The 26,464-nt window shown below is 44.3% G+C and overlaps 2 protein-coding genes across 4 annotated transcripts in view; one reads left to right on the top strand and one right to left on the bottom strand.

Moving 5' to 3' along the window:
- The window catches only part of eIF4B (eukaryotic translation initiation factor 4B), a 38,423-nt gene extending 33,576 nt beyond the window's left edge, over positions 1-4,847 (bottom strand). Inside the window, exons 1-4 of one of the 3 annotated variants that reach the window (XM_050178044.3) lie at positions 4,744-4,847; positions 3,851-3,991; positions 3,175-3,362; positions 2,967-3,083 (exon numbers count right to left, since the gene is read on the bottom strand). In XM_050178044.3, coding sequence (XP_050034001.2) covers positions 2,967-3,083; positions 3,175-3,362; positions 3,851-3,991; positions 4,744-4,756 — 459 coding nt within the window. In that variant the 5' untranslated portion in view covers positions 4,757-4,847. Of the gene's footprint in view, positions 1-2,966; positions 3,084-3,174; positions 3,363-3,850; positions 3,992-4,273; positions 4,626-4,743 lie in introns of those variants that run through there. The other 2 variants (XM_050178042.3, XM_050178043.3) reach the window with 2 other exon arrangements.
- Positions 4,848-4,922: 75 nt separating this feature from the next.
- Tbcd (tubulin folding cofactor D) overlaps positions 4,923-26,464 on the top strand; it is a 92,153-nt gene continuing 70,611 nt past the window's right edge. Inside the window, exons 1-4 of the mRNA XM_050178041.3 lie at positions 4,923-5,565; positions 17,880-18,052; positions 19,462-19,600; positions 25,273-25,465. Of these exons, the coding sequence (XP_050033998.2) occupies positions 5,215-5,565; positions 17,880-18,052; positions 19,462-19,600; positions 25,273-25,465 (856 nt within the window). The 5' untranslated portion in view covers positions 4,923-5,214. The remainder of the gene's footprint in view (positions 5,566-17,879; positions 18,053-19,461; positions 19,601-25,272; positions 25,466-26,464) is intronic.

Here is a 26,464-nt window from a genome sequence, read left to right as displayed (position 1 = left end):
CAGCATCAAAGGAGGCAAACACGGGACAAGTGCCAACATGCACGTGAAGTTTATTTGAAGTAGACATAGTAATTTCTGGGGCATTACGTGCCAAAAGCACAATCTGATTATGCAGCATGCTGTAGCAGGCGACTCCGGATTAACATTGACCACCTGTAGTTCTTTAACGTGCACCGAACACACAATACACAGGCATCTCTGCATTTTGGCCCGATCGAAATGTGGCTGCCGCGGCCCGGATTTGATCCCGCGACGTGTTGCTTAGCAGCACAACATCACAGCCACTAAACAACCACGGCTGGTTCCAGAGCAGACATGCATTTGAAGCAGCAAGGGATGTGCACAAACTACACGGCACATAAGTGGAAAGGAACATCACAATCATGTTGCAATAATTTAGCAATCCAACAAAACCACATCACAGCAGCTTGTAAAACATCTGTGACGTGTCACTAATCAGCCTTCCCATTTCTTTTTTCAGATATATAATGCTTACATTAATTCCTATGCAAGCAAATTTTTACTCCAGCCCAGAATTCTGTCTGCCTTCTTTTGTACCAACATAAACTGCACGTTTGTTTGAAGTTTCAACGAACTAGTCCGGGAACACATTTCTTTATACCCCTGACACACGGGCACTCTAAAGTCCTTTAGGTAAGGGGACATCTACGGGAAAGGCGTTCAAGCACAGTGATACCCGTGTCACACGGGCAACTCGGATCTCCTTCAAACTTCCTTCCCTTAAAGGACCGCAAGGGAGTTTCACCTCAAAGGAGTTAGCTCCGTGTCACACTGCCTATAAGTGAGCTTTTGAAAGCTGCCGCTGGGGGCCCATTAGGCGTCACTCACCTCCTACGCAGTCATGAAAGAAACACGTTATATGTTGCTAAAAAGTCTTGGGAAAGACGCGAGTCACTCATTCCGCATGCGCGAGACGTGCGATCGCGTTGACCAAAACAACAAAAATGGCGCAGTCGGGGCAAACGCAGCAGCCATTCCGAGAACGCCCGGTTCGAGAGTCGAATGTAGCTGCCCAACTCAAATATCTTTGTCAGTGCTCAAATACTATATTATATGCAATAAAAACAGTTATAATTGCGGGTAAAAGTGAAATTAATAAAAATGAGGCTGATTTCTTGACTTGAAATTCAAGCACGCTGAGAACAAGAGTACTCCCTTCAGTCTGCAAAGGAGATCTTTCGTCTCCTTTCGCTAGGAACTTCCTTAAACTTCCTTTGCTGAAGGACTGCTGTGTGACACAGCGCGCATCTCCCTCAAGATAAAGGCGTCCTTGGTTGAAGGGAGTTAAAAGGACTTTAGCCGCGTCCGTGTGACAGGGGTATGACACACGACAAAGGAGTATCTCCCTCCCACTGAAGTTCCAAGGAGATTGCGCATCTACTTTTCAAGCAAAAAAGGTGTTACCCTCGCACACAGCATGCACTACTCATCAATAGAAAGAAACCTGGCACACAACTACGGTGGCCCATAAGTATTTTTTTTTTACCTTGCGAAAATGTGTTAATTTTGTAGCGGTAATGTAATTTGTCGAACAGTGAAGATTTACTCTAGCTATACTTTCAAATGCTCCCATCACGTCTCTAGTGCTGCCATGTTGAATTCCAGCAGGGTCATTTGCTGCATCGTCTTTGATGTGTTAACATCGTGAAACCATTGTTCGTTGCGCACGTAGGCCCACCTTCTGCAGTTGGCAGCCCGAGGGTACAGTGCCAGAGCAGTCAACATGGAACTGTTCATGATGAGTCGACGTTTGATGTTTTACACTTTCGCCTTGGCTGTGTTTATCTTATCTTCAAGAGATCCGAGGGTAACAAGCGTCGAAGCAACTTTTAACTCTTGCTTCATCGCTAGCATTTCGCTGAGCCATGATGCAATTGCGCAGCTCTGTCACGCTATTACAATTGTGCGAATAATACATTGAATAAAACGTGCTACACCTGCATGCACGAAGGAAGGGAGAACAAAAACCTGGGCAACACCAGAATAAACAACATGCACAGCAAATGACAGCAAAACACCGACTGTACAGAGTTGCTCGACCAATTTAAATTGCTGCTAAGAGTGCAAAACGCAAATAAAACAAAGGAACATGCACATTATAAGGCATTAACAATGAAAAAGAAAAATTGGGGGGGGGGGGGGTTCTACAGTAGCTAAATGCAATCTAAATACGCAGCTTCTTAAAAATGTTTTTTTCTCTTGCTGCTTTAACAAGCAGTGCCATCTTTCTTGCGGCATTCATCTGAGGGAACACCTAAGGAAGTTAGTGCGGTGCCGTGTGTCATCGGCTCAACGTCTTTCCGCAAAGGGCCCTTCAGAGTAACAATAGAGGTTTACTGCAAAGGACTACTTTTGCCCGTGTGTCAGGGGGTATTAAACACCTCCTCTACCTTTTCAAGGTTGAAGGTTCGATAATACCGTGCAAGCTTCGCATGCTGTACTCCACTTTACACATAGCAGGCAACACTTCAAAGGTTAGAGAGACTTCTACGACTGCCCTAATTCACAAACAAGATTTTGCAGCGCATAGAAGGTTGCATACAAAGGATAGATATGCATCACATAATTCGATTTAACATAAAGTCTCGGACTTTGGTACAACAAAATTATGACAATGCGCCGGCACATTTCGGCGACCAGTGGCCACAGCACACTGCTGCACTTGTGACCGAAACATATCTTGCATACCTGAAGCACAAAGCTGCACAAATAAGTTAATTGACATAACCTTAGATCAGCAAGTTGCGATTGTAATATTTGAACTAGTTATTCTGTATAAAGAACCACTCATAAAAAGCAACCGCACTGCGAAAAGCACATAGTGAAACCTCTGTTTGTACTACTTGCATCACTTACTCAGCATTGCCTGCTATGTATGAAACACTATAGCAACAGGCACAAATGTCTATTACTATCCGAAAGCCAGTCAGGGACATGCAACTTGCCTCATTGTTGTAACCCAGGGCCTCCAGGAGGGTGCTACGGTCCGGGAACTCGGCATAGCCAAAGCCACGCATGCGACCCTTGTCACCACTCTCTCTAGGCAGGCGCACAGATGACACCTTTAACGAAGAAAAAAGGAAAAAAGGGAGAAAGGAAAGAAGGGACAAAGTTAGTAACCCAATCAATCAAGGGTACCACAGTGCTCTTCACCTTCAAGCCGCGGAAAAATTTGATGACGTCTTCGTCACAGATGTCGTACGGTAGGTTGCCCAGGTAGACTGTGTAGGGTGGTCGGTTGGGGACCCTGGATAAGTCCACGTCCGGGCCCCGGGCAGCCTTTGGAGCGGTAGGGAGGATGATCTTCTCGTCCCTCTTGTAGTCGATGGTGAATTTCTCTGCTTCCGACGCAAATAGGGCGCATGCGAGTCAAGATAAGGGCTTCGTGTTACAAAAGTAGCAACATTCTCTAGAAGAGTGAAACGAGGTCAGGGAGATCAAGTGGCATGGCTTCTCACACGGCAATGTCCTCGAAAAGTAACTGCAGCATACGATGCACGGACCCCAAGACTCAACAAACAGCAGGTGCGCTAAGCACCAAGTCGTACAATATCACATTTTACAAGCAGAAAAAAAAAAAGGAGAAGCTGAAGGACGCAGTGCTGCAAAGCTGTGAGCGGAAGGGTTCGACAGTTCATTTAGCTTAGCATTAGGACTTATAATGTATATAATGTTAATATAATGTTCAGTAGCTACCACGTGCACCCGGCGAGGAATATCAGCTGCCGCACGACATGCATCGCAAGCGCGATGGCAAATTTCACACGCATGCGCCAAGTGAACAACAGCACAATGCCAAGAACAAAGTGCGCCCACGAAAAGGCCTTACCGTCAACGGCTTCATTTTCCATGGTGTCCGCCCAGTTGATACGACGAGTGTTGACCACGGCATATCCCGACGGCGCTTCCTGATCACCACCCAAAAAGTCATTTAGGTTGAGGGTCTTCCCCTTAACCTTATGCTTTTTTCCTGCAACGGAAACACACGTGGCTCAAACTGCGAGAAGTGTAGCCCAGAGCCGGCACGCGTCGCGACACAGGCAGCAGCCTAACGACGCGACGCCTCCCGATCAGCTCCCTTGCTCCGGCAATTCGGGGCACCAAAGAAAAAAAAAAATGCAGCGGGCGCCAAAGAGCTACGCTAAGCTGGCCGTCTAGCGCTAACAAAAAAAATGGCACACAAAAAAAAAACTGCTGCCTAACTGTCAAATAGCAGTCGTACGCGCTAGCGACAACTCGAGTTCTACGTTACCTGGCATGTCTAATATGAATCCGCGCGCAGGACGTTCACGGGGCGCACGCTGAATGAACACGTTGGGCACGTTCGCTATCAGTGGCCACCAAACTTCGCGAGCAGGCTTAATCGCTACCGGCGGCGGACCGCTGTCCGGCGCACCACGATGAGAGAGGCAGACTACGACAGCGCCTGAACTAGTGAAACACTGCGTGACTAACACGCCGAGATAATTGACAACCATACGTGATAACCACGCCGAGCGGAATTTTATGGCGGGCCCACGAGAACACTCGTCAGGAGCGCGACCCGGTTACTACTACCATATTTAACGGACGGGCGCCGCTTTAGGCATGACTACAAGCGCGCCTTACGGATGACTCGAGACATTACGCGCACGAAACGCACGATGTGAGCGCAAAAATTGCCCGCTGCATAACCAAAAAACCTCAGAAAATATGTTAAAGAAATCCCACGTATTGACCTACCAGTCGACGCCATGTTGAATACTTTCACGATATGCTAATATTGCAAACGAGGATTAGATAGACTCATTTATCGAAAGCGAAATTTGCGTAATTAATTGAGGGCCCAGATTACAGAACGATTGTAGTAGGGTATTGGGCCTAATGACGCGGAAAAAACAATGACTAACAATTATAGGTGGCGTGAAGGAATGCGCTGCTGGCGACACCAGTCCACAGCGGGCACACCGGGTATATTTCCTCTCCTCCCTCCTCCCTGGTTCTCTGTAGCCTCGTTTGAATGGATGTTGTCGTGAAACTGAAAGTTTCGTCGTGCTTTGCGTAGGTGTGCTTGGCCTTTGCTCACCGGAACCAGAGCTGCGTCCCGTCGTCCATTAGGAAAGATAAGAAGAAATGGGACCTCGCGACAATGTGCTTCGCAGTATCGTCGCAATTCGTTGTTGACAAGTAGGCAGCCGGCGAGCGTGTATCACAATGGAAGCCTGCACACCCACGCCCAGCAGTGTAGAGCCCGCAGATGAGGATGCACTTCAGGAGTTCGAAGACTACGAGGCCGTCATGAGCGTGATTCGCAAAGTCACGAAAGGTGGCCTCACCGAACGCGAGATCGAACACTTGCTGGACACGTTTAAGGGAACTTTCGACAAGTATCTCGAACAGCCGTACCTGTTGGACAGTCATTTGAGGGAGATAGTGCAGGCTCTGGTCAGCCCTGTGAAGTCTCCTGACTGCACCGACGATATTCTGCACACTTGCATGGCCTTTCTCGTCGTGGTGACCAATGTTCGCGGATACAAAGTGGTGGTTAACCACCTGCCTCACGAGGTAAGAGGGCGTGGGCAGGAAAAGGCCTTGCACTGCGAGATGAGGCACCAAATTTGCGTTTATAGAGGCAAACGTGACATAACGTAGAACACAAACGCATTACACAGGGCTTTTCGCTCAGGAGGACCTATCGGACACATGCTGGCATGTCGGATTGGAGCTGTCACCTATGGAGTAGTGGGTAGAATGCCAATCGGTGTTCCAATTCATATTGCACATCGCCATACATATGTCACTGTGCATGCTCGACTTTCGTTGTGCTATCCGTGAGCGTTTGAGGTGCAGCGTGAGCCGCTCAAATGTTATCAGCGATAGTTTTCGAGGGAACTGTTAGACTTGGCAGAGGCACAAACCTGTGTCAGTGCTACTTGGTCCTACGACCTCGCCGTTGATAACAAGATGGAGAGACACGAAAAGCCTCACCAATTTTCCGCCAATACACTAAAACAAACCATACGATGGGTATCGTACCGTAGCACACCACAAATTTTGATAGCATTGCCACCTGGAGTGTCATTTGTGTCATTCATTGTGAATTTATTCACTTTGATTAATAGCCCGAAAATTTTGTTGTAACAGACACAGGCATTGCCCTGTCATGGGTGTCGCTATGACCCAGCGTTGCACGCGAGAACACTTGGTATTTCCCATTATTTAATTAAAGACAAGTGTCAAAATCGGGAATCGGTGCTGCCAGGCACTCGCATGCATTTACGGAGAGTGCCTGTCAGAGCATATATGCTACTAGCTTTAGTTGCCTTATTGCAGGCCTCGATTCCCTCATGGACATTGGTAAGCCCTGTCCAGCTGGCTCCTATGACAGCAGCTGCTGTTGGCAACAAAGAGTGCTTCATATTAAAATCGCATCCAGGCTTCAACCTGTCCTAGCACATCTTCCTCAGACACAGAGGCAGCTCAAGGACGTACTCAATTTTTAAGTCGGTTCCTATTACTGACTCGATTGTTATGAACACAAAAAAAAAATATTTATTTGTTTAACCCTTTCCTTATAGGGCCCAAATAAATCAACCAAGTTGATTGACAGCTTTTCAACTTGTTCCTAAATATTGCCGTCGAAACTGGCATCCAGTGCTTCTAACACTTGTCTAATAGAACACAAAATTTGCTCTTTGGTCGACTTGGCTACCTCATTTTTTAAGTCACAGCAGCAATGAAGACACAAGCTTTTGCTGGGTTGTCTAATTTTCCAATGTCTCAAACATCGGTATATGCTGAAGAGTGCATGTTGTCTTTATGATTGTGTTCGACTAATGTCCAGGGGAGCTTTATTTCATTCCCCAGTGAGTTGGTTTTTGTTCACTAGCATTTCGACAGTGTGTGTACTATGTATGGCAAATCGTCACACAAGAGTATGCAGTCAATTTCCGACCGACCTTCTACACATACTTGACTAGCAGTCTAATCTCTTACTTTTTTGAGCACTGCCCTTAATCATCGCTGTGCAGTACTGTTCAAACACTGTATAAAGCATAGAAGGCCCCAGCATCAGTTCAAGGTGCATGACTCGGCCAGCTCTCTTTGACCGATAAGATGATCGAACATGATGAATGAGTATGAGGAGCCTTGTGGATTTCACCCAGTCTGACAACCATCGCTTCAAGATTGCAGAAGAAAAGAAAATTAGGGGGGAGGGGGCTTTGCTGCTAGGGTTCAAAACAGTCCCTGCATAGTAGGCACATACCTGCTTTGGCATGTGCATGATGCACATGTCAGAGGCATCACTGTGGACAATACTAATGCCAACAAATCTGCATATCTGTCATGGTGATGTAGTGGCTTTGGCGTTGCGCTGCTAAGCCCGAAGGCACGGAATCAAAACCCAGACGCAGTGGTCGTATATCAATAGAGGCAAAACGCAAAAATGCCCTTGTATTGTGCATTGGGTGCATGTTTAAAAACCCCACATGGTCAAAATTAATCTGGAGTCCTCCGTTATGGCACATCTCAGAATCATATCGGGAATTTCGGCACTAATTCTGGCAAAACACCAGAATTAAATTAAATTTGCATATTATTACTTTTGCATAGTCTTATCTTAGATAAGTTAGACTCGAGAAACAGGGCACATAATTTATATATTTCAGGTTTTTTTAACTCGATGCACTGAGTAAAAATTGCAAGTTACTCTTTTCATGCATACTTCTTGGGTTGCTTTTGGCTTGCTTTAAAATTTACATAGGAATTTCCAAGCACTCCCTTAGGAGTTATTTGTGCTTTACTTTCATTTAAAAAAAATATGGTGATTAGGTCACAATTTTATGTACCATGGTATATCTTGCAACTAACACATCACCCGCCGTGGTTGCTCAGTGGCTATGGTGTTGGGCTGCTGAGCACAAGGTCGTGGGATCGAATCCCGGCCACGTTGGCCGCATTTCGATAGGAGCGAAATGAGAAAACACCCGTGTACTTAGATTTAGGTGCACGTTAAAGAACCCCAGGTGGTCCAAATTTCCGGAGTCCTCCACTACGGCGTGCCTCATAATCAGAAAGTGGTTTTGGCACGTAAAACCCCATAATTTTTTTTTTTTAACTACCACATCTAAAGTAAAACGTAACATAAAGGTACCAAAAATCTGCATATATCTGGTGGTAAAAAGAAAGAAATTAAATACCCTGGTTAGGTACTGAAGGCAGTATCTTTGTGTACGTGGAGAAAGTAACTGGCTTCTCGTATTCTTTGTAGTAAAAACTGCTTTTCTTAGGCTGCATACAGAGTTGAAGGTGTAACGTCACATGGTAGGTTGGCATATTGATGCTGCGTCTCGGATTTTCATGTGAACTCGTGGCATTTGAAATTCGCTTCATTGGTGCTTTTGGTCTACATGAAATTGGTGTAAGTTGTGAAAGCTGTTGTCAAAAATGTGCTTAAACCATTTCCATAGACTTAGAAGGGTTTGAGTGCGAGCTAGTCGGTACAGGTCATTCATTTTAAACAGTACCAAAAAACACATGGACAAATGCGTGCTTCAATAAAGATGTTGTTGGCAGTCAGCGCTGGTCCTGTGCTCTTCCTTGTCTGTTCTTTTTTTTTGTGCTGTTTAATATGAATGACTTCCATAGAGTTCTCCAAGCAACCGACTTTGTATCCTGGATTAATGTTTTACCTCATTACTTCCAAGCTTATGCTGAAAAGGACCGAGGGCAGGCAATGTGCATTAGAATTTATAAGGAGTGGCATGAGCATGTTGTCAAGAGCAAGACAGATGCATGGTGATGATTAACTCAAAACTGCAGTGAAGCAGTAGCTGTGTTGTTCCCAAAGGTACAGAGGCACGGAACTTTCAGTAAGCCTGTGTCACTTAAGCTAGGCAGATCTCAAGATAGCTCCAGACTATGTTAAAATGTGATGGTGAGGTGACTGCTTGCACCTGGAACTTTCGCTAGGTTGCAGCACCTTTTTAAACAGCGTGGAATTGCTCTTGGAAGTCGAGGATCTTGCTTAGTGGCTCAGTGGGGTGACTTGAGCTGCTATTTGAGTTGTTTGCCTAGTAGAATTGTGCCTCTGTAGCTGATAAAATTGCTTTTGTATCCAGCTTTGGATGCACGTTAAAGGCTATGTGGTCAAATGCGTCTCTCATAGGCCTTCCTGTTTATTTGGGTCATTAAAATTGTATCAGTCAATCAATCAGCTGTGAGTTCCATGAGCTACGTAAGGCTAGAAATAAAGTAGTACTCCACATTACAGAGTGGCAACTGTAGCAGATAATACACTCTTTCACCAACAAAAAATTGGAAGTCTCGAGCTCAGGTCTTTTTTTATAGAGTGGCTGTTTCCTTTCTTTTTTTACATCCAAAGTAAACAATTCTGCTGCCTTTGCAGGCATCAATGAAGCAAACTTGTATCACCTTTGCACATCGTACAGCTTAAGTTATATTAGCAGTTTGAACAGGAGGCATCTTGAATGCTGACCGACAGCAGAACAAAAGTTGATCATGTGCAGTGGCATGAGGCCATGCTCAACCTGATGGGGAACACCGAACGGGCATTCAAGCTACTAATTAATAGGCGACACTTCCAGTTATAGTTGCAGCCTACTATAACTGCAGACCACATGCAACATTTTAGAATATCATACTTCTTTAAGCATTCTAGTATCCCACTGGCCAAGAAGCTGTATTTCTAAAAAAAATTATGCAGATGCGACAAACTGGTAATCGGTGCAGCTGCTTGTGTTAATGCTAAACTAGCTGACATTATGTGGTGTTGCATTATGTAGCTGCTCCATTGATGTCGTGCATGTGATGACATAGCTTGCATCAAAGCAATACATTAGAATGAATTGACTTCTTTATTGCTTGAACTAAGTGAGTGATTGTCACTGCTTCACATTTAATGATAAATTGCACATCTCAATCAAGGTTTTGGTAAATGCCCTCTAGGGTTGCACTGAACAATACAAATGCCATTTGTGACATATGAACTAGTGCCATTATGTAAATACTTCTTTTTTTAATGATAAATTGCACCTCTCAGTCAACGTTTTGATAAATATCCTTTAGGGTTACACAGAACAATACAAATGTCATTTGAAACATGAGCTAGTGCCATTATGCGAATACTTCTCCTTACTCTTCCCATACTAATGCATTCTGGAATTCCACATGCTAGGCACTACATTAAAAAAAAGTGAGAACATTTGCATTATTCTGATGAGACAAGAGCTCTGTGTCCTTGTTTAATCGGCTGCTCTGTTTTACCTTGTGGATTTGCTTGCATTTGAAAAACTTTGTTCCTCATGAAGAGAACTTGCATAGGAGTTTTGTGATTGGATAATTGGCCTGCAAAGCCACTGGGTGTTTAATGCATTAATCATTAAATGTACATTCTCATTACCTAGTAATAAATCGCAGTGGTCTTCATAGTTTTTACTGTTGTTGTTTTCTTGATGGACCAATAACAAGTAAACATCATGTACCCACTCCTGCCTTGGCCACGAAAAGGTGGCTGGCAGTATTGAATAAAAATTAAAAAATATTCTGCAGTGGACATCAAGCAGTGACTAATATGCTGGTCTGGTCGTAAATTCTTGTTGCGATTCTAGCTGACAAAACAAGAGCAGCTTTCTGAATCCACTGGTTTTCGGCTTCTTGCCCGACCAACTCCTTGGTTCCAAAAACCATTATTTTCTTAGGCCATGGTGTAAGTGAGGCATGGTGAAGATAAACACAGAATTAACCGGGACTGTAGTATTTTCTGTCCATTGTTTTTTTCACTTCATCTGCATTGTGAATATTCACCACACCATCTCACCAACTTTGCAGTGTAGCAAAAACTTTTGTGCCACATCAGCCAACTAGAAAAGAGAACCAGGAGGAGGACCTTTCCTTTGCCCACCTCGCATCGCTCTCTGGGGCACTGACTAAATGGAAGCAACACAGAAAGATTCATTATTATTATAATCATCTCAGCCTATTTATGTCCACTGCAGGATGAAGGCCCCTCCCAACGGTCTACAATTACCCCTGTCTTGTGCCAGCCGACACCATCTCATGCCTTTAGACTTCCTAATTTCATACCCGCCGTGGTTGCTCAGTGGCTATGGTGTTGGGCTGCTGAGCACGAGGTCGCGGGATCGAATCCCAGCCACGGCGGCCGCATTTCGATGGGGCTAAATGCGCAAACACCCATGTGCTTAGATTTAGGTGCGTGTTAAAGAACCTCAGGTGGTCGAAATTTCCGGAGTCCTCCACTACGGCGTGCCTCATAATCATAAAGTGGTTTTGGCACGTAAAACCCCATAATTCAATTTTGTTTTCCTAATTTCATCACACCACCCAGTGCTCTGCTGTTTCTGACTGTGCTTCCGTTCTCTTGGCACCCATTCGGTAACTCAAATGGTCCACCAGCTATCTACCTAGCATGTTACATGTCCTGCACAACTTCTTCTGTCCTAATTTCAGCTACGCTATTGGCTACCCCCATTTACAGCCCAATCTGCACCGCTTTCTTCCTGTCTCTTAACATTACGCCTATAATTTTTATTCCATTGTTCACTGTGTGGTTCTTAGCTTCTCAGTTTTCTTTGTCAGCATACAAGTTTGTGCCTCATATGTTAGTACTGGTAGAATGCAATAATGTTACACTTTGCTTTAAATCTGTAAAGACTCCACAGCTACCTTAATTCTCCCCAAGGAAAGAGGAAAAGTATCAATGGAGACACAATCTCTCTAATGTTATCCACTGCATACTTAAATGTATTGAAACTATTAGACTGGGAAGGATTGGGAGTGAGGGTCAGTGGGAAAGCCCTCCTGTCTTTTTTGGAACGCACCGCCAGCCCTCGTTGCTGATTGGCTGACACAAGACCTAGCCTTCACAGCACTGCATGAAGTTGGGGATATGGAGTTTAGAGCATGGAAAATCAGTTTTGCAAACGCCCTCAAGCCACAGGAAAGCTCATGAAAGGGAAAAGTTGTCACCAGTCAACTGCAGCATTAAAACTACAAAGAAAAACCATATGGGTTTCTCAGAAAGAAAGCTTCAGTTTATTTCGTAGTATTGTCCTACAGTCGCATGGATGACACTTTTTTCCCTCTTATGAAGTTTAGGCCAACAGTCAGTGATTCTTCATCTGTCGTGTGCTGCTTTCACCTGGTGGGACACTGAGTCTGTCTCTATTCCCTTTATAGAGATTAAACTTCATTTACAGAAGTGAGGGCGGAAACCAAGGGCCTTGTAATATAAAACTATTCTAATTTGCTTTTATTACAATCTCCTGATGTCAAACTTGGGTAATCGCCGACGCAAGCATAAGGTGTTGACCCACATTGTTGTTTTAAATGCCCAGTCAAGCACCATCCTCGTTTATAGGAGGTCACTTTTGTTTGCTTCCAAAGTGAATAGCATCTGCTACCCTGACAGGTTTTTGTTATCTAATTGGTGGACAAGAGGCAAGGAGCGCATAGAAGTGGAAATGGTTTCGGTGGGTCTGAGCCAGCACAGTGAAAATAGATAACTGGGTGAGGAGAGTAATACCAGCATCTGGGATTGGCCCTCTTCCCCTTGCTTAGCTTGCGGTGGCTGGTCAAAAATTTCGATGACCTGCAATGTAAAATTAAAGACGATGCTGAAATAGATCCTCGGCTAAGAAAATTTGGCAGAGCAGTGTCAAAAACATTCCAAAAGGGTTCAACCACGTTCTGCTGCCATGCAAAAGTGTTATTATACACATATAAATCCATTCTACCCGGCACCTCCGAGTAGCCTGTGCCAGAGCAATCAGTGAGCAGACATTCTCTATTCCTTTTGGAAAATCTTTGACCAATTGGGAAGGGCAGAAATGGAATAGAAACAGTTTGGAATAGCTTTACGTTATAGCGCCTCAAGTCGTGGTCTTCATTCTATCATAGGTATTTACTATACAGAGGCAAGAAAGGGACACCACGCAAGAGGATTCATATAATTAGTGCAAGGCAGTCTGCCAACTGATTTTATTGTAGAAACAATATCCTCATATGCTTGTGGCCCAACCTACAAGGCGCTTGAGCTGAAAACAAGTGGGGAACCAAGCGTAACTGAAATTTACAGTCAGCCACAAGTGTTTACGGGACATGGGCTCCACGACAAGTGTTATTGAAATAAATTTGGGGCTTTTACATGCCAGAACCACGATCTGATTATGAGGCAGTCTGTGGTGATAGACTCCGGATTAATTTTTGACCACCTGGGGTACTTTAACATGCGCACCCTATGCACAATAGACGAGCGTTACTGCATTTCACCCCCCATCGAAATGTGGCCACCATAGTCGAGATTTGATCCCGCGACTTCGTGCTTAACAGTGCAGCGCTAGAGTCATTAGGCCACCACAACAAAGTCCCACGACAAGTGTCAATTTCGGCTTTGCTAAGGCATCAAACTTACAGTTCGATGGATCACTATACAGGTTGCAAATACTGTGCTTTGGAAAGCAAAACTGAAACTTTGAATTGAAGGCCATGTGCCCAGCCTTCACGAAGATTCAGCTGTTTTGTAAATACCCTGTCCTGTAAGCTTTCGTGGCTGACTGTACACATATTTTGTTGATATCCTATGTGGCTGTCTAGGAAACATGCTTTGTAACTGAACAGAAGTGTTGTGCTAAATCAGTTTAAACCAACAAATTATTATTTCGAACCTTAATTTTTTTTAAATAATTTCGCGGCTATAAGTTGATTTCTTTATGAAGAAATACGAGCCAAACTTGCACTCTTATTTTCAAGTCTAAAACCAAGTGCTGGTACATCAGTGTGATGTCGCAGATTTCAAAGTTCTTTTGGGGGGGGGAAGGGGGGGGGGGTGCTCGTTTTGGCTCGGTAGAAGTTCTTGAAAACTGCCAAGTTCAATCTTTCAATCTTTTAGAATACAGTTTAGTCCATCTTTACGGTTAAAAAAAGGAAAGCCTGCGCAGACACCGCCCAAATCTATGACGTCGCAGCAGGATGGTGTGGGAACTTAAAGGTGCTGGAACCGCCCGCATTTCGTTTTTGTGTCTTTTCTGATTTACCAAGCCTCATCTGATGCTAAGGGTGGTTTTTGTGGTATTGTAGAAGGGTGATTTATTAATATAGCATGAAGTGTTATTTCTTTACTGTCCCATTAAGAAAACAAGCTTTCAAACCAACACAGCATCCCATTTTGGCCTATGTAGGCTTCTCGACATGTGAATGGGTTTGGTATACTGCTCCCATGGCATAATGCACCACAGTTGCTGTTATGCCTATTAGTTTTTATCTTGTCCGTATATGTATTATTCTTCACAGAATATCCGGTTAATGAGGATGTGGATGGCAGCAACAATGCTTGCAGCGACAGGTTATGTTTCGTTTAACAACAACGCAGCAAAAACATTTTTGTGTTACGCAGGCTTTCCTGTCGAAGGAAAATTTTTATTTTTATAAGCTACGCAGCTCCAACGCACATGTTAGACTCTATGTGAAGCAAAGCTGTGAAGTGGTTAATGAAATGCTATAAATCTGCCCATTTTATTTCTGCATCTTTGGCATAGTTGAAACTGGCAACTGGCTACACAACATGGCAGATCTTATGTTGACATGTATTTCATTTCTTATTTATTTTACACATACTGGCCGCTCATAGGGTGATCCCCCTCCATGGCGTACGGGCCATAGTACAGAAATTAAAATCATAATCAACATGCAGCGATCATCTCAAAGATCTAGCTGATATTTACCGACCGCTTCTTGGCTGATTCCCCATTGTGGGCATGTGGGATTGTGCCATTGACCAACCGACTGGCAGGCAAACAGGCCCAGGTGAAACCATGGGATAGTAGATAAAGAATGCTTCACGTGGATGATTACACTGACACTGATATTTTATGCCAACAGCCAAGTAGAATATGATGGTTGGTCAATGCAGTCATAGCTCTTTATCCTCTCTGTTTGAAGTCCGCACCACATGATGCTGCCGCCAACGCAGCTGCTCTCACCTGCATCTTCTGTAACCCAGTATACTGTGAAGGGTAATTCATATACAGGCAAGTGAAAACTATTATTACTTCCTGTGCACAATTTGCCAGTCTCCTATTTGCTTGAGAGAGAGAGAGAGATAAAATTTTAATTTGTCCTTGATGGGGTCCGGGGTTGTGAGGGTTGGGAGACTACCCCCCAGTCACCCCCCTCCCTGAGATGGCAGCCAGTCCTTGCTTTCCATGGACGCCTTTGGCCATCCAAATGGCTCAGAGCTGCTCAGCTGTAGTTATGATGCGCGTAGTGTTAGCGTGGTGGATGTTGGAGGGCGAGGCTTTGGGGCATGCCCAGGTATTGTGATCGAGGTCAGTGCAAGCCTCTCATGCTTTGCAGAGTGGGGAGTATGCGTCGGGGTAAATGGGGTGGTATAGCATGGGGTTTGGGAAAGTTTGCGTCTGAAGTAGTTGCCAAGTGGTGGATTGAAATTTACTAGGTGTTTTGTGTACTTGGGGGGTAGTGTAACCGCTCTCTGCGTTAGTGGAGGAGGATTTCTCTGAACGTGACCACTCGGTCCCACACGAGACCGCGATGCAGAACAGTGGGCTCCTCAGGATCGGAAAACACATGAGAAGGGTGATGCTCCCAGTGTATGATAGCTCGGGTGGCGTTCTGGGCGGCTTCGTTTCCAGCCAGACCAGAGTGACCAGGGGCCCAGATGATCTGGACAATTGAGAGGATGACGTCGGACAACTGTCCTGGCCTGTATATAGCCCATGCAGCACCAAGGGGTGGTGCGCTGCACTAACGCCACCAACGACCAGTCCGGCGTTGTGTTGCCTGCTACCATACACTGCCTGATCTCGAAGGCCATGCATTCACTGCCTTCACAAGCCATGCGTTCTGCGCACACTCACTACATTTGCGTCTTTAATCAATGGATACACTGTGCTGACACGGCACAGACCTTAAGAGCTGAAAACATTTCTAAATAACAAGAAGTTCGGCAACATATTACACTCCTGTAACATGTGAAGGAGAAAGCCTGCTGCATACTTAGTGATGCATTAAGTTATGCAATTGTAGGCGTCAGACTTCCTCCAACACGTAATGAGCCAAAGTGTGAAGTACACGTGTGGCAAGCCGTTGTCTGCGAGCTTCGGCCTCCTCTCTATGTTGCCGTCTCGCATCGCCGCATTGCTGCTTTCACAGTTCGGCTTCTTTGGCTCGTCTTCAACGCTTAGTTGTGGCTTAGCTGTGCGCTCGTACACCAGGCTCAGATTTGCATCAGCGACGCTTCTCTTCGACTTTGCATTGCATCCTCTCAGCAGGGGAAAGCAGCACTCATGGTGGAATGCCTTGCTCCCGCCGCTTCGCACATCGCACCTCGTTTCTCGCTTGGCAAGCATCCTCAGCCATAGGGTACTTCTGAGAGGGGTATGCAGTGCTTTATTGATGGTTCAGATGCTTCTTTTGAACTTGTTCTTTATTGAAACATATGCTGCTCTGTGTGTTGTATGGGTGATTCCAATGAGGGTATGCACTGAATGTAGGGAGGCACATTACTTTGCTGCATGCTTGTAGCTGCTGCCTTAAAGGGGGTATTAGCCATTGATGATGATAATTTTTTTACCACTCGACTAGGCACTGCATTTTTTGTCAAGGCCATTGTGCAACAAGCCACTTAGGACTTTTGCTTTAATAATTGGGCAAAGTATGAACAATTTCCTGGCCCGGAGCAACACTTTGGTGGTCCCTCATCCCCATTACAGTCCCAAATTGGCTCCGTGCAAATTTTTTTGTTTTTGTTTCCACGACTGAAGACAGTGCTTAAAGGAAAGCATTGGGAGATCGTGGAAAACATCCACGAGCGTGTTACAGCTTTCCTATGTCATGTCTTGTGGTGCAATGTTCACGTATATGGATCAGCCAAATTGCCCTAATTTTAAAACAGGCAGTGGATGCTTGCGCTAAGGTTATAATATGTATTGTCAAATTTAGCGCATCAGTGCTGACACAGACTAATGAACGCTTAATTGTTACAGGCACGAAGCTAATATATTGTTGGTGCAAATTGCATAGTATTGAAATGAACTCACAAAAGAAGTATCTATAGCACTGCTTGTGGGGGACGCACAGTAGATAGCATCAATGTTAACACGACATAGCTGCTAAACAAGCATAAGTCTCAGTGTCGTAGCTTTAAAAATTTGTATGTTGAGCACGTGGATACACAAGCATTTATTGAAGCACGTGTACTGTTTTTTTACAGTCATGTATTTTAGCTAATTGTCAAAACTTAGCACATAAGATGGAGAAAGCAGAAATGTAGTAAATTAGCTTAAGAAACATCACTATGTATAGACCCATCCATTATGCAGAAAGATGGCGAGTTGGTTGACATTCATATTTTAGTTAGATTGAAGCACACCTCAGATGTGGACACAGAAAGGAAGTAGACAGGATCAGGCGCTGTCCTGTCAACTTTCTTTCTGTGTCCGCGTCTTAGCTGCACTTCAGTTTAACTCAAATTTGAACCATCCATAATCACTCAAATGATAGATCAAGTTGCAAGGAACTGAACACCGCCGAGCAGGCGCTTGCTGAAAATAAAACGCGGTGCCCACCCTCTAGCCCTCACTCTCCTTGTTGTGCCACCACAGTAATAAGAATTATGGTATTGAACTCATTAGAAGGCAACTGGCACAGATATTTGCATACCTTGCGTAAAAGTTTACAAAAAGAACATAGTTTATAGCAGCATACCGTCATTTGCTGCACTTAGAACGCAAGATGCCTACTCCACAGTGTGCAGCCAGGGCGGCGCCACCATCTTGTTGTTGGGCGCTCCCTATTGGTCACTTGTCATGTGGTCCTTTCAGCTGTCGGACATTGAGCCTGTGCTTGCCCTGCTGGAGAGGATGGCGCCAGACAGTTGGAAGTTGCGGCCGACAACGTATATGCTGCTGCTCTGGCTCGGCGTGCTGTCCATGGTGCCTTTTCAACTATCACGCCTAGACTCCGGAGATGCAAAAATGAAACCTGTGGCCCAAAGGTAAGGGTTCTGTTGCTTAGAGACAGGGGGCTCTGAACGATCATGTACCGGTGTCTGAAAAGTAACTGTACAGTGAGAAAATAAACATGATGATGATTGTGAAAGACAACACAGTTTCATGTGCAGTATGGTGGCGCAAGACATCTAGTTTGTCCGGTAACATTCGTTCATTTGAGGGGAGGCGAAAACACCAAGGGAAGGCCTCATTCACATAAATGCCCTCCTGCTGAATGAATGTAGTGTTAATATACAACCTTTACAGAGACATTAAGGGCAGACATGTCAATTCAGTGTTGCAGGATGTGCCACTACAGCACCAGCTCCCATAACAGAGTGCATCCTACTTGTTATTGATAAATTTTAGGCAGCCACTCCTAATAAAAAAGTTGAAGACATTGTACTGCGACAGGAAAGCCAATTCAGTTTGCGTTATGTTATTAGAATTTCCTGTGAAAGAATTCACTGGTGCCACTCTTTGCATCACTTTGTGAGCATTATTTGAGGGAGTCTGGCGTCCTCTCTGTGCGGGTTCCTGAAACAAAAAAAAAATGCAGTAGCATCCAGTACAGCAGTACTTCGGTTATCACTGGTGCAGATAATTCAGAATGCCCTTAATCTTAAGCAATTTCAATATACGAGGGCAAATCAGAAAGTCCTCGCCCCTATATTTAGTAGTAAGGTACATACAGGTAATTACAAATATATGTTCTGTTCTACGTACCTTACACCATTTTTCCAGATTGTTCCCGCACCAGTTCAGACATTTGTACCATCGCAGAACTAAATTTGAGATGCCCCTGTCGTGGCATTCGTCTGGCTGACTATGGAACCACCGTTGGGCTGCTGTCTTGGCTTCATCACTGCACGTGAATCGCTGTCCTGCCAGGAACTTTTTCAGCAGGCCGGAACACATTTCCCCATACGTGGGCTGCATTTCCCTGTGGATTTCGATGTGCGTTGGTCCCTTGCTCCATAGAAATCGAATCACACTTCTTTGCTTGTATGCCGTGGACGTTTGAAACACAACCGCTGTCTTCAACAGCCGACAGCAGCGCTGTGCCGGGGAGCTACCGGCAGATGAGGCTGGGCCAGTCCAAGAAAGGTCCACTGCTGGGAATGAATATGTTGACTTCACATTTACAGCCGTAATTTAGCTAAAAAAAAATTAAGGGCAAAAACTTTCCGATTCACCCTTGTACTAAGGCATCACTTGGTGATTTTCCCTGAAACTTATGCCTCTTCTTGGCATAAAACTAAACTTGTCAAATTTCTGGAAGGGTAGCTTAGCAATTTAGATTTAGATTTTTCGAGTCCGCACTTGTGTGGTCTGTGCTGTGAGTACATGTGTGCTTTGCTTTACTCATTTTTTGTTCCATGCTGTATCATTTACTCATTCTAATTCATTTTAGGATATTTGATGTCATCAAGGCCAACCTCACTGCCGTCGGTAAGGCAAACACTGCCTCCAGCTTTTTAAGCGCTCATTTTATAACACGTCCCGACATCAAAGACTCCTACCTTGATGACTTCATGATGTGGTTGCAGAATGTAAGTGATCTTCCTGGTTCCTTGCTCCTGTTAGCCATATTTAAATAAGAATATGAAAAGTTTTCACGAATTTATTTATTTTTTACATGGAAAGCAATCGAGTCACAAGAATTCTTGTAAAATTTTTCGTCCACTCTTCTGGACGATGAAGTTTGTCCTTTAAAAAATTGAACTAGAAGGAACAGCCAAAAAAAAAAGAAAATTGTGCTCAGTCTTGTAGCTATACACATGCAGCACATGTCAGAAGTTATTTTGTTGCCACTGGTTGCAAAAACAACACACTAATTCACTTCAAGACTGCTCTGAAGTCTACCAATAATTTTTAACAAGGCTTTTGCTGAACACAAGTAAACAGTTTAACGATTTGGCATAAGCTGTAATACAGTACATAAAGTTTGTCCACTTATATGCTCTAATACATGCAGTTTACAGAATTGCAATATGTTTCTGGTGACAAGTTCTATTGAAAAGACCCAATGTCCAGCACTCTTCGAAATAATTTTATGTGCTAACATTTAAATTAGAGGTGTGTTCCCTACAGTGACTAGAATTTTCTTTCTTCGTTAAGGTGCACGAAATGATAATAATAAATTTGTAACTAACAATAGTTAACAATGAATTCCGTTGCATATTTCTTGCAAATATTTCTCCAGGGGATAAAGGGAATAAAATGCTGTGTATTTGTGAGCGGATTCATACACTTCAGAAGTTAGCATGTGACAGCATCACTGTCCACTGGGACAGTGACCATGGTCGGCACATGCTCGTGACCTCCACAGTGACCTTGCGGGCCGCATTCCTCGGTCCCTCTCACCACCTGTAACTCTTTCCCTTCCCTCCAACCCCCACTCTGTACTCATTGTTCAAGAAAATCTATACTCCAGGTGGGCACGCGTGCTCTGATCACCCTGCGTATCTGCTCCCTTTTCTACAACCTCTTTCGGGCAGAGAAAGTTGCTCCAGAGGCCTTGGGCCGGCCCTTAGAGCAGCTTGTACCTGTGGTCAACCCCACGGAGACAATACCCAATGTCCAAAGCGCTCCACTCCTGCATCTGTAGCGAATGCCAGCCATCTACTTTAGACGTGCCTTGAGATCAGGGTATCGTACCAGAACTGAACCAAAAGCTGGGGGAAAAAATCTTTATTTTTGCTTGAAGTGGAACTGAACTGGAACGTTACTTTCTTCTTTTTTTTTTTTTTTTCTGAAGTGAAACTGAAAGGCAGAAATAACAGTTTTCGCTTCAGGGTGGCCACCTTTTCTGAAGCTTTTCATCTATGCATAGCTTGTACTTGTGGCTCAACCATCCTACCTCATTTGTAGATACACGCCATCTTCCCGTGATTTTAAAAGTAGCAGTACTGCTAGTATGGTTTTCAGCATATTGCATCAGGGAGCAGACTACGCTAATGCGGCATTTTCATCATGTCCTATACACGAACTCGCCATAGTGTGATGCGTGCTAAGTAGTACGAGACTGTGGAACAGCATACTTGTCGTGTGTCCCCAGTTTAACTGAGAACGGCAGGAATTGATCTCTTCGTTAGTGCCAGTTAACATCAGGCTGTTCAATGTAAAAGTGTTACTGTACCATTGGCCGGACACGTCAATGCTCTCTTGGCATACTTGTTTAACACAGGTCTAGATTCAAGGCCATGAATGGACCCTTCGAATGGAAACATGTATATAATCACATTCTACAGCCTGTGCTCCTCGTTACCTCCTCAGTCTCCTATTTTTGTCCTCTTCCCTTTCACCCTGAGCAGAGTAGCAGTCTGGAGGATTCTCTGCATTTCCTAAATATATTCACGTCTCTCCTCCTCAGTACAGCTTCGCTTCACATAGATTCCGGCATTGGTGTTGGATCTGCATAATTCTTTTGTAACTGTGTTCGGCTTGAAGAACAAATAGGCATATCGGTAGGGGTGTGCGAATATTGAATAGTAGATTTCAAATCGAATATCGAATTGGATCAAGGAAAAGAAAAGCTGAATATAGAATAGAATAGCAACAATTCTCTCAAAATTTCATGCTTACAAATTTTGGGCAAGAAAATACAGTGCTCCACATGCTCGGCAGTATTCTAGCATTACATAACAAGAATATAGCAAGCTATCAGTAACCTAGATACGTAGAGATTAAAATATATAGTACAGTCTACTCGTATTAAAGGGAACACCAAATTAAGTATGCCAGCACTGATTACAGATAAGTTTTGGTATATAAAGGGCTGTCAAATAATTTTTTTTATCAATGGAATTTCTGTTGAATAGAACCTAGCTTTTTTTTTTCCTCAGAAACTAATGAATTAGTGAATTCTGTTGTAATTAATACCAATGAGGTTGTCACTTTAATAGCATACCTGTGTGTTTTGGCCATTTTTATTTATTGCATAAGAAGCATTGCTTTCCAGTTTTTCTCCAAGATACAGAATGCCTATTTCTACTTTACGGCAGGTGCTTTATCGTAAGGCCAGTGTGCGTCACAGACGAACGGACCACGTGTCACGTGACTCGATCACCGCATTGTGCGTAGTCGGCACTGATGTGGAAAGAGCAGGTGCCGTCCGCGCTGTTTCATTATGAGGTTCAGCTTGATTTGCCACCTATCAAAGATTCTGAAAGCTGGAGGGCCAAAGCAAGCTCGCACGACACTCCTTGGCTGCATTTCCCTTTCATTGGCACCCTCTCTGTAACTAATTGACCACCGGATAACTGCCTTACACATTACATGGCATGCCCAACTCCATTTTTCCCCCTTAATGTCAACTAGAATATTGGCTTCCCCTGTTCACTCTCTAATTGACACCGCTGTTTTCCTGTCTCCTAAAGTTATGCTTAACATTTTTCATTCCATCGCTCATTGCGCAATCCTTGAATTCTCCTGAAGCGTGTTTATTAGCCTCCAAGTACTTGCCCCATATTTTAGCTCCAGTAGAATACAATGATTGTACGCATTTTGATCGTGACTTGCTAATGCCTGCCGTACACGCTCCAACCCATTCTTGTTCTCTAAATTCCCTTCCCATGATCAGGGTCCTCTGTGAGTACTAATTTGCTTATTGTGATAACTGCATAGTCCCGGGTATGCCAGTTGACGGACTGAAAAGAACGCACACATTTGGGTGGGTTTCATAGTGACCAAACTGGATCGCACGCATTGCATTTATTACTATCAAACTGTGGTGCCCCCTGAGCGCTGGAGCGACAACTTTGTATTTGATGTCACTTCAAAAGTGCGAAAATGTTCTACATTCAGGGATTATTTGTCTTAACCATTTGTATTCGATTAAATTTAGAAATTTCAGTACTTGAACACACCAAATGAAATACCATGTTTATTTCCTGCGTTTGTGTGTCCCAGCTGACATGGAACAAGCTTAAACTAAAAATGCGCTGCCTTCTGGGCTATTGAAACCAATTGTATGCTGTTAGTAATTTACGAGAGAACCCTCCAGCATCCTGTTTCCTGTTTTTTGCGTTTATTCAATCAGCATGGAAGCGCCGACTGCAAAACCACGCCGAGTCCACCACGATGCCGCATTTAAAAGGAAAGTTATCATCTGCGCGGAGACGGATGGAAATCGGGCCGGATCACGGGCGGTCAGAGTTCCCGAAACTTGCGTGAGGGACTGGTGCAAACAGAAGAACAAGGAAGGGTTTCAGTGGACCAAAGCAGGGCCGCTTTGCCGAAATAGAAGAGCTGCTCGTGGAATACGTGCAAGAGCAGCGAGCGGCACAGCGGCCTGTCTGTGACGACCGATCTGCTCAAAGTACCCCACCTGGGAGCCACACTAGGCCTACCTGCCCTAACTTCCTACCCTACAGTGGCAAATAAAGTTGTTTCTCTCTCTCTCTCTCTCTCTGCTCAAAGTACGGGCGATGCAGTTAGCCCTACAGAAAGGGCTAATGCGGAGTGACTTCAAATTGAGCAGGTGCTGGCTCTCAGATTTTATGAAAAGAAAAGGCAGACAGGGATATGCCAAAAATTGGCCAAAGAATATGAAGAGAAATTGCACAGTTTTCAGCAGTACGTTTTGAAGTTGCGCCATATAAATGGCTACCACTTCAGACAGATTGGAAATGCCGATCAGATGCCGCTCTACTTTGACATGCCTGTCACCACAACTGTTGGAAAGAAGGGGGCGAAGCAAGTGCGCCTTTTGTCTTCCAGCCACGAAAAAACTAGAGTCACCGCAATGCTTTGTTGCACTGCGGACGGGCACAAGCTGCCCCCGTATCTTATCTTCAGATGGAAGATGCTCCTGAAAGGAATTGTGTTTCCTAGTGGCGTGATTGTGCGCGCAAATGAAAAAGGTTGGATGACTACAGACTTGGTCGCTGACTGGATTAATAACATTTGGCGGAAGAGACCCGGCAGCAGTTTGCATCTGTGTGGGATGCTTGTGCTCAACGCGTTCAGGTGCCACTTTGACCAGCGCATCAAAGACAAGCTGGCTGCATGCAACACCGACCTTGTCGTGATATCCGGCGGCATGACATCGCAGCTCCAGCCGCTCAATGTTTGTTTGAACAAGCCAGTGAAAGGTAGAATTCGGGCGCTCTACATCGAGTGGCTTGCCAGTGGCTGCCACGAATTCAAGCTCACCAATAAAATGAAGCGTGCCACGCTGCAGGACTTTGCTGGATGGGTGAAAGATGCATGGTGCATGATCCCATTTGCCATAGTCAACAAGGCGTTTAAAAAGTGCAGGATTTTGAATGCCATGGACGGCACTGAGGATGAAATGCTTTGGTCGGTTGATAGTGATAAGGAGTTTTCTGATAGCGACGACTAGTGATATCTATTGCCCCACACAACTTGTACCGGTGCAATTAAAATCTTGGCAGCAAGGTACCCCACTACCATTAGTGTTTTTATTCATCGCAACTTTAGTGTATTGGGAATAAACCTGCTTTTTTTCCAAATGAGAGAAAATGGTACTTCTATATAAAAGCACGAGGTGCGTCGTATTTTACTCTTTTTTATTTTTGGTCTTGGGAAACGGGTGCGCGTTACAATCGAGGTTTTAATTTTGTTTATTTTTTGGTCACGGAAAACGGGTGCGCATTACAATCAAGTAAATACGGTAATCCAGACAAGATGAGTGCAACTTTTCTGTGACCTTTCGCTGCTTATTTACTTTCACGAAGACAGCCGCAGATAAGTTGGTATTGATGCTGCACACCGTTGGTCTCATCTACTTTGATGGCCTATCGTTGTTGAAATTTGTCATGAGGTTATAAGGCGTGCTCAGCTATGGGCAGTAAGCCCATGAAGAATGGCCACTGAAAGATGCAGATGTCGTTTTGCTGTCAAGAGATGTGTGAAACCTGTGGCAAACCCAACTTGTGCAAAGCTGAAAAGGGTGGGCTCACTAATGGCATAATATACTCATATTGACTAGGGAGATTGTCTCTTATCCAGGTACTTGCTTTTGTGGTAAGGAAATTTCTTCTTATATTTTCTACTTTTCACTTTAGCAAACATGAAGTTATGAGACCACTACTGCCAGCAGCAAAGCTGCATGCGTGCTTTGGTTCCGTAGCTCTGCTTTCATAGCCACCAGATAGTGCTGCCTGAGGGGATAGGGTGTATGTTGTTGCTTGCAGCCAGTGTGTACAGAATGAGTGCATAGCTCAAACAACCATTACCACTCTCCTTTGTTCAACAGCAAATTGATGCTGAAAATAAGGTGACGACGACAAACATGTTGTCGGCGCTCGCCATGATCTTCAAGCTCGCCAAGCGGGAGGTTGTCATGAAGCACGCAAACAGCTTGATGAGCCTGCTGATGAAGAAAAAGTTATTTCAAAGCAATAATATCATTATTCAAAGGCTTGCATTGAAGCTGTGTCAAAGGATTGGTGAGTGGTAGCATTTTTTCTTCTGTTCCTTTTTCTCTCATAAATTTGCACCTGTGAAAGTGTGTTTTTTCATCTAATCCTTTCAGTTACCCCTTTGTAGTACAACTGCTAACTGTATTCTTGAAGGTAATGCCTCAAAACTAAATTACTAGTCGAAGTAATAACTTACACATGAATGAAGCCAAGGAAAGCATCAGAGATATTAAAGTTTTTTTTTTCTGAGCTGGAATGTAGAAGTTATGTAATGGAAAGGGAAATGAAAGCCGAAGAAAAAACAACTTGCGGCCGGTAGGAGCCGAACCCACAACCTCTACGTATTGAGCAACAATGGAGGCTGTAGCCCATCCACTTCCTTGAGCATTTTCTTCAGGTATTTGCATATGTGTAGTAAACATACTTTGCGAGTGTTAGAAAGCAGCGCTCATGGCCATGGCGGCGAATGTGGAACATAATGTTAATCGCAGATGTCGTATAGTATGTCAACTAAGGAGGGCGAATCTGGCCAATAAACCCTCTTATGCTACCTCAGTGTATCAAGGCAGCCAGAGTTGAGACCAGCTTCACCTGGTCATTGCGAACAATAAATCAAGCACCAGAGTTGCCCTGATTATTTCTTGTCAAAATAAGGACATTCTTTACATGTTGCATACCACTGGAGAAAGAAAAAGAGTTGGAAAGTATTAGCGTTTTGAATGCAGTTACTGCTATATATAGTGATGTAGGGAGTTCGCTGCTTTAGAGTTCCCAGGTAGCTGGTTTTTAGAGCACACTGCTTGTAAAAAAGTCAGTTGTGCTTCTCTAATTGAAATACTGTTTTTGATAGTTGAAGGGACGCAGCAACATTTTTTTAACTTTCTAATGAAACATTTATGTTTGCTCGACAATGCTGCCATGAACATGTGAGCCAAATACTTCGTCTGTTCGATTCTCCTGCACTTCTTTCACGAGTTGACTTGGCAGCAGTTCTGAACTGATGCAGCTCCAGTTCATAAGTGCGGC

This window comes from Dermacentor andersoni, chromosome 5 (assembly GCF_023375885.2).
Source record: "Dermacentor andersoni chromosome 5, qqDerAnde1_hic_scaffold, whole genome shotgun sequence".
NCBI lineage: Eukaryota > Metazoa > Arthropoda > Arachnida > Ixodida > Ixodidae > Dermacentor > Dermacentor andersoni.
This window is presented reverse-complemented; position numbering and strand designations above follow the sequence as displayed.